The sequence below is a fragment of the Myotis brandtii genome, unplaced genomic scaffold (genome assembly GCF_000412655.1).
Source record: "Myotis brandtii unplaced genomic scaffold, ASM41265v1 scaffold237, whole genome shotgun sequence".
NCBI lineage: Eukaryota > Metazoa > Chordata > Mammalia > Chiroptera > Vespertilionidae > Myotis > Myotis brandtii.
The window spans coordinates 4,528,541-4,537,353 of NW_005358943.1; the positions used below are offsets into that span (position 1 = coordinate 4,528,541).

The 8,813-nt window shown below is 41.8% G+C and overlaps 1 protein-coding gene across 1 annotated transcript; it reads left to right on the forward strand.

The window, feature by feature from the left end:
- Window positions 1-2,659: 2,659 nt before the first annotated feature.
- Window positions 2,660-3,124, forward strand: LOC102248830 (60S ribosomal protein L30). The gene has a single exon (XM_005866796.2). The coding sequence runs from the start codon at window positions 2,724-2,726 to the stop codon at window positions 3,069-3,071; it is 348 nt and encodes a 115-aa protein (XP_005866858.1). The 5' UTR covers window positions 2,660-2,723; the 3' UTR covers window positions 3,072-3,124.
- Window positions 3,125-8,813: the final 5,689 nt, after the last annotated feature.

Sequence of the window (8,813 nt, forward strand, 5' to 3'; positions counted from 1 at the left end):
TGTCACTGGGAGGAATTGACCTCCAGGCCAATTGGCTGTGGGGACCAGCTGCGACTATAGAGAGAGAGCTGTTGTGCAGGAGATACCCCTATGGAGCAGGACTTGCTTCAGTGGGGCTTTGGTGCTCACTGAGTCTGCCCCTTGAGTGTGTTGTTTATGGATGTGAAGAGTTGTAATCTGGTATGGTCTGACACTGACCACTGGGCACACTGGCTCTTGGGTCTCCAGGGAGGTGCAAAGTTAGCCACTTCCTGGGGTCACCCAGCAGGAGCTACAGAGAGATCTGCAGATTCCTCCTCTTTGTATCAGGTTTAGAAATGCCCAGATGAGGCCCAACTGTGAAGCAAGGCAGGCTGATGCTGGTGCTGGTGCTGGTCCTGGGTCTTGGGCCTCTTATTGATAGGTTTGGGGCTCCCTGACCCAACTGCAACTTATTTGACAGGTTTTTAGCCTGAGAAAGGACAGGCCATTCATATGCAAAAGCCGCTGTGCACAGTTTGGGTGGGGTTGTAAATTGGGTGGGGCAAGGTCTCAGGGAATCACCAGGGCAGAGCAAACAGAAATGGCTGCCAGTCAGCCCTGCAACAGGGGAGGTCCCAGCACAGGAACAATGACTGCTGTGAGCACCTCCATCTGGAAGAAAGCTGCCCTCGAGTTCCTTCCCTGATGCCAGACAGTTCAGTTTCTCCTCATATGTGTCTGGGTTCCCCAGAGCCTCACCTGGCACTGGAGCTCAAAGGAAGCGGGAGCTTGTAAATTCAGTTCATGGTGCTGGCCTTTTAAGAGGAGCAGCTGTGTCTCCAGCAGCCTGTCACTCAGCTCCAATCTACACTGGGTTTTACAGCCCGTAGTTCTTACTGCCTGTAGGGACTTATTTTCCCAGCTCTAGGACCCTGGGCTGTGCTTCTGGTGTGGGGCTGGGACCCTTTGCTCCTCTGGTCAGCCTCCGCAGAGGCGATCTCCCTCCCGGTTAAAAAAGTGGCCCATGTGTGTGTCGGACCAGCCCATTCTGTGCCTCCGTACCTCCTACCAGTCTTGTATGCTTTCTTCTTTACTTCTCTAGTTGTAGTACTTCTATTCAGCCAGCTTTGTAGTGATTCTGGATTATGGTTGTTCTGTATTTTAGTTGTAATTGTGATGTGGTTGTGGGAGGCAGTGAGTACAGGCATTTGACTATGATGCCATCTTGGTTCTCCTGCCCCCTTGGCAAATACTTTTTCACAAAGGAGCCAAAAACAAACAAACAAAACAAAACAAACAAACAAACAAAAAAAACCTGAAGAAAAGAAAGCCTCTTCAATAAATGGTGCTGGAAAAATTGGAAAGCCACATGCAAAAGAATGAAACTAGACTGCTATTTGTCACTATATGCAAAAATTAACTTAAAATGGATCAAGACCAAAATGTTAGACCTGAAACAATAAATTACATAGAAGAAAACATAGGTACTGAACTTATGGAGCTTAGTCTTAGAGAGGATTTTATGAATTTGACCTTAAAGGTAAGGGAAGTAAAAATAAATAAATGGAACAGTATGAAACTAAAAAGTTTCTGCACAGCAAAAGAAATCATCAATAAAACAAAAAGGCAAACAACTGAATGGGAGAAGATATTTGGAAACAACACCTCCAACACGGGGTTAATATTCAAAATATATAAAGAACTCCTACAACTCAACAACAAAAAAATCAAACAATCCAATTTAAAAATGGGCAGAGAAACTGAACAGACATTTCTCCCAAGAAGACATACAGTGGCCAACAGAGCATATGAAAAGATGCTTAACTTCACTAGCTATTAGGAAAATATAAATCAAAACTATAATGAGATACCACCTCACACCTGTTAGAGTGGCTATTATCAAGAAGACAAGTAATAAGTGTTGGAGAGGTTGTGGAGAAAAAGGAACCCTCATTCACTGTTGGTAGGAATTTGGTACAGCCACTATGGAAACCAGTATGGAGGTTCCTCAACAAATTAAGAATAGAGTTATCATATGACCCATCACCCCTCTTCTCGGTATCTACCTGAAAAATTTGAAAACATTTATTCACAAAGACATATGTACCCCTATGTTCATTGCAGTATTATTCACAGGGGCCAAGACATGGAAACAGTGGAAATGTCCTTTGATTGATGACTGGATAAAGAAGATGTGGTACATGTGTACAATGGAATATTACTCAACCATAAGAAAAGATAAAATACTGCCATTTGCGGCAATGTGAATGGAAGTTAAGAATATTATGCTAAGTGAAATAAGTCAGACAGAAAAAGGTCAAGAACCATATGATTGCACTCATCTATATAATAAAAGCCTAAGCAACCATTATGGTGGAATGACCAGAATGACCAGTTGCTATGATACGCACTGACCACTAGGGGGCAGATGCTCAACACATGACCTGCTCCCTGGTGGTCAGTACGCTCCCACAGGGCTCATGGCTGGCAAGCGCAGTGGTGTTGTGCTGTCGGCAGTGGCAGCAGCAGAGGTGTGATGGGGCATCGCCTTCCCATGATCGCTGGGTCGCCTCCTGCCCCTGAGGGCTCCCAGACTGTGAGAGGGGGCAGGCCGGTCTAAGGGACCACCCCCCTCCAGTGCATGAATTTTGTGCACCGGGCCTCTAGTATGTGGGATATAAAACTGATAGCAGCTTTCTCGCTCCCCGGCCATCTTGGCGGCTGCATCTGGTTGGGGGCCGTCCCGCACTTGAGGCAGGAAGATGGTGGCCGCAAAGAAGACAAAAAAGTCGTTGGAGTCAATTAACTCCAGGCTCCAGCTGGTGATGAAAAGTGGGAAGTACGTGCTGGGGTACAAGCAGACGCTGAAGATGATCCGACAAGGCAAATCGAAGCTGGTCATCCTCGCCAACAACTGCCCGGCCTTGAGGATATCTGAAATAGAGTACTATGCCATGTTGGCCAAGACTGGTGTCCATCACTACAGTGGCAATAATATTGAATTGGGCACAGCGTGTGGAAAATACTACAGGGTATGCACACTGGCTATCATTGACCCAGGTGATTCTGATATCATTAGAAGCATGCCAGAACAGACTGGTGAAAAGTAAATCATGGGAAATTTTTCTTTAATAAAATTGGCCAGAGCTTGGTTTAAAAAAAACAAAAACAAAACTGATAGCAACAAATGAACAAACAAGATAAACAAAAACTCATAGACACAGACAGCAGTATGGTGATTACCAAAGGGAAAGTAAAGTGGGGCAAGGTAATGAGGGAAAAGGGAATCAAATAATATGGTGACAAGAAGGAGATTTGACTTTGGGTGGTAAACACAATGCAATATACAGATGATGTATTATAGAATTATACACTTGAAACCTATATAATTTTATTAATGTAACCCCAATAAATTTAAAAATTAATTTAAAAAGAAAAAAAACAACAAGGTATTCCTCCCTTGGGTGGGAGCTTTACCTAAATGACTAATAATTAAAACTCTTTTTAGTTGTAACAAAAACTGCTCAAACTGACTTAGAAAGGGAATATGTTGGTTAATATAGCTGAAAAGTTCAGGAGAATTGCTTCAGGCACAGCTGGGTTTTGAGCTGAAATGACTTCACTGGGACTCAAGTTCTTCCAATTCTTGGCTCTGCTTTCCTTATTGTGGTTTCATTCTGAAGCAGGTTATTTCCATGTGCTGGTCCTTTGCAGTTCAGTTCTAGATTTACATTCTAACAGCTTAAACTACCACAGCAGCTTTACTCTCCATATGGTTATAGCCAACATCCAGTCCAGGCATATCTTAAACCTGAACTGATTGTGACTGGGAGGATGGACTATATAGAATATATGTTTGAGCAGACTTAGGTCGAGTATCTGCTTTGGAACTAGGACTGGAAGAGGAGCAGCCTACTTGAAGTACTTGCACTGATAATGGGATTGGGGGAATGCATTCCAGACAGGCAAATAAAAACGAAATGCTCATGACAGTCAACTATTTGGCTGCTGAACATCATGCATACCCTAATTTCCCCATTTAACAAAATGCCATTCATATGAATAAAAAACAAACTCTTGTCTCCAAGGGACAAAGACTCAGATTGTCATTTAGTGACTTTATTCAGCTCAAGGTTTATAGTATCTAGGTGTCATGCATTTCTGTTGTTTGGACTTAGAGATATTTCCCTATGATTTTGACCATCCTAACACATCTGTTGCACAATTATGAAAGGAGTCTTACCATCATTAAAAACTACCATTTTCAAAGGAGAAGAAAGGGAGACAATATATAATGGCTACTGGTCTGTGGCATAGATAACATCCCCAAAGAACAGAAATAGCAGAACTCCTTGTCCTAACAGTGGCATAAGTTTCTTGGTAACTAGTCTGTTTGTTATGGGTTCTACTACTGGTATATGAAAATCTTTCCCTTCTCCATTGCCCTGTGTGGCCACAGCTGAGGTGTTTATTAGGGAAGATTCTTTTGTTTTTTGCTTTAGCAGCCAAATTCCTTTGGGGAAGGTTTTGGGGGACTTGAGTATTAGTTTTTAAATTTATTTTTATTTTTAAATATATTTTTATTGATTTCAGAGAGGAAGGGAGAGTGAGAGAGAGATAGAAACATTAATGATGAGAGAGAATCATTGATCAGCTGCCTCCTGCATGCCCCCTACTGGGGATCAAGCCCGCAACCCAGGCACGTGCCCTTGAACGGAATCGATCCTGGGACCCTTCAGTCTGCAGACCGATGCCCTAGCCAAACCAGCTAGGGCTTGAGTGTTAATTTTTTAAGAGGTCGAGTAATCATAAGGCTCTGTTTGTCAGGTCTGGAGTTTCTAAGGCAATACAACTCCCTTATAATATTAGTACTTTTTTTCCCTATTTATATTCCCCAAGCTTTTGACCAAAATCAGAGTTCTTTTTCTCCTCTGAGAAACAAACTCTGCCATGGTTCTGAGGTAGGGAGACAAAGCTAATCAAACTGTTCTTTTCTGGCTATATTCCAATGACAATCAAACAATTGTCCCTTTTGTTAGGTAGGGAATGAATAAATAACAGGAAGTGACTGGGAGTGTTCTGTGGGTATCAGTATCCTGGCTTTGTTAGCATTCACTTAGCTTGGAATACAGAATGTGGACATTTCTATAAGTACCGCGCGCTAACCGATTGCGCCACTGGAGCTCCAGAATGTGGACATTTCTAATCCTAAAAGGTGAGGACTGACTCTCAGCCATCTTGGATTACTCACCATAGGCAAAGCTGTATTTTCTATATTTTCTGTTTTTAGGCAAGCTAGCTTCAAACAAAACTTGCTTTTTTGTTGTTAGACCTTAGCAAAAAGTAACAGTCCAACATAATAAAATTTATATCAAGTCCTGTAAACATATTTTCTATTTAGTGTTTAAACATTCAGCTTTGTTTGTTGATACATGGAGAGTGCTAAGATCAAATAGACAGCAATTAAAGTGGTTGCTTTCCTACCAAAAAGCAAAATTTGATGATCATTCCAATCTGGGGAATGGGGAAATCCTTACTGCTTTGCACCTTACCTCAATTAGCCAATTCCACATTATAGGGTCTGTTATTTTAAATACAATATTCCTGATACTATTTGAAGCAATTATGTCTCCATCGTAAGATTCAAAACTCCAACTCAAATTATATTACACAAAAAAGATAATCTATTGACTCATACATGAAAAGTTCAGGGATGGCACTTGTCTTAGTCTGCTAGGGCTGCCATAACAAAATACAGTAGAAAGGTTGGCTTAAAAAATAGAAATTTATTTCTCATAGCTCTGGATCAGCGGTTCTCAACCTGTGGGTCGCGACCCCTTTGGCAGTCGAACGACCCTTTCACAGGGGTCGCCTAAGACCATCCTGCATATCAGATATTTACATTACGATTCATAACAGTAGCAACATTACAGTTATGAAGTAGCAACGAAAATAATTTTATGGTTGGGCCACAACATGAGGAACTGTATTTAAAGGGCCAGAAGGTTGAGAACCACTGCTCTGGAGGTTGGAAATCTAAGATCAAGGTTTTGGCAGGTTTAGTTTCTCCTGAGGCCTCTCTCCCTGGCTTACAGATGGTCGTTTTCTCGCTGTGTCCTCACATGGCCTTTTCTCTGGGTACACACACCCCTGGTTTCTCTTCCACTTAATAAAAGAACACCAGTCATACTGGATTAGGGTCCATCCTTATGACCTCAGCTACCCTTAATTACCTCTTTAAAGGCCCTATCTCCAAATACAGTCACAGTGGGGATTAAGGCTTCAACATGAATTTTGGAGATACATGATTTAGTCTGTGACTACTATTTTCACATGCATTTGGATTGAGGGCCAAAATGAGGTCCTTAGGATTCTCTGTCCAATTCTTATTTTTGCTTTCTTCTCTGCTGGTTTTGTTCAAGAAGGCCTACATTTGCTGGCTTTTTGACAGCTCTAGGTTATGTCCTTATGATGTAATAACTCCAGTGGGTATCTTTTTCTCAATGATAACAGCAAAAAAATTTGTGGTTTCCTCCTATTGGCCTGGAGTGGGTCATGTGCATTCCTTGGAACAATCACTAGAGCCAGGGCAATAGGATATGCTGATTGTCCAATCCTGGGTCCTATGACCATAATTGGACTCAGGATGGGGTGAAGTGCCCCAACTTTAACCACAGGAACTCAGCGTGAGGAAGAAGGTGTTTTTCCAAATGAAAATCAAGAGACTGGGAACAGATGATGGCAGGCAAAATCCAACAAATATTACTCCATAACATCTAAATTTTCTTCTAATGCCAATATGCTATGACAGTACTGAATCACTATTTTGAACCATGCTGATCTATTATTTTATAGGACAATGCTGGTATTATTTATAAAATTCAGAATTATTTCCATAATCATTGGAAGAGTAAAGGAAACATGCAATTAATTTTGAAGTTGGCTGTGCACCAAAGGGTCTGGGTTCAATTCCCGGTCAATGGCACATACCTGGGTTATAGGTTTGATCACCAGCCCCGGTTGGGATCAACCAGCCCTGGTGTGAGAGGCAACCAATCAATGTGTCTCTCTCACATAGATCATCGATGTTTCTCTCTCTCACTCCCCTCCCTCTCCTTCACTTCCACTCTCTCTAAAAATCAATGGGAAAAATATCCTCTATCCTCGAGTGAGGATTAACAAAACAAAACAAAAAAAAGAAAAAGAAAGAAAAAAAACAATATGCTGTTGCTATTTTCTATATTCAGAGATAGTCTGTTGACAGTTATTTCTCTGTTTTTCTGAAAAATCTCTTTGCTCATTTGTATAGGTAAATGTTAATCTATTCCTTTTTTAGCTTTAGCTTCGGGTTACAAATTCTGTGGATATTTGCTATTCCACTTTTGTTTTGTAAAACTATTCCATATCACATGATGCTTTTGTCTGCCTGCTGTTCATAGAATTATCAATGTTTATCAAAATCCCATTAGTATATAGTTACTCTTTTTACCACTTACGTTGTTCCTCTGGTAAGCTATTAGGTAGAAGTAGAATGATTCTGAGGTACACAGGTTATATGGAAGGTTCCATGTTTGAGCAAAGGTTTATAAATGTAGGTTGCTTCACTTCTTGTCCTCTGTGTGACTGTTAGTTTCATGCAATATCTCCTTTTCTTAAATTGTAAATTTAATCTCTAATCTTATCCTTCACTTACGTGTCATCAGTGCCTTTCTATTCTCTACATGACCAAGGATAAGAGGTATGTCTCTTGAGCAAAATGTACTCTGCTAAGAGCTGTATCCCTAAATAAATTTTAGGAAAATAATGAACATTATTTGGAGGATTATTTTTTTCCTATTTTCTTTGTTTGTCTATACTGACTGGTTAGCTTCAACCAGGCAGAGATTACATTTGGCCTAACACCTTAAATAATTCTTTGTCTAGAATAATCTGTGAACAGAAACAATGGGCAGTATACTGTTAGCCCTGTTTTTTTTTTTTTAAATCTTCACTCGAAGATATTTTTCCATTGATTTTTAGAGAGAGTGGAAGAGAGAGGAAAAGACAGAAAGAAATATCGATTTGAGAGAAACACATCAATCATTTGCCTCCTGCACGTGCCCCGACCAGGGCCCAGGCTGGGAAGGAAGGAGTCTGCAACCGAGGTACATGCCTTTGACTGTAATCGAACCCAGGACTTTTCAGTCCGCAGGCCGATGCTCTATTTGTTAAGCCAAACTGGCTAGGGCCCGTTAGCACTGTTTATTCTGGGGATTAAAAATAGTGATTAGGGTGACTTGGAAAATTAGTGGTATGTTTTACATTAAAAACTAAACTTCCAGATTAAAGTATCCTATCTAATAGAAGACAAATAGGGTAATTAACCGTACCTCCGATACGCTTCCCATTGGCTAATCAGGACAATATGCAAATTAACTGCCAACAAAGATGGTGGCTAATTTGCATACTGCAGGCAGGGTGGGACAGCACCATCCCGCCTGCCCCGCTGCCATCCGGGCCTGCTATCTGTGACCCAGGGCAGTGGGCGTCCTGTGTGCAACCCAACCCGGGGAGGCCCCTCAACCCACGGATCGGCCCTGCCTGTGCACGACCCGGGGAGGCAGGGCAGGCACCAAGGGATCGGGCCTGCCATCTTCCACCCGAGGAGCGGGCCTAAGCCAGCAGGTGGTTATCTCCCAAGGGTTCCCAGACTGTGAGAGGGCACAAGTGGGGCTGAGGGACACCCTCCCCCGCCAGTGCACAAATTTTTGTGCACCAGGCCTCTAGTATAAAATAAATATCAAAAATATAAGTCTTTGTTTTACTATGGTTGCAAATATCAAAAAATTTCTATATGTGACACGGCACCAGAG

Excerpts from the sequence above, each read along its gene's own strand:
- LOC102248830 (XM_005866796.2), top strand. The coding sequence starts at position 2,724 with ATGGTGGCCGCAAAGAAGACAAAAAAGTCGTTGGAGTCAATTAACTCC.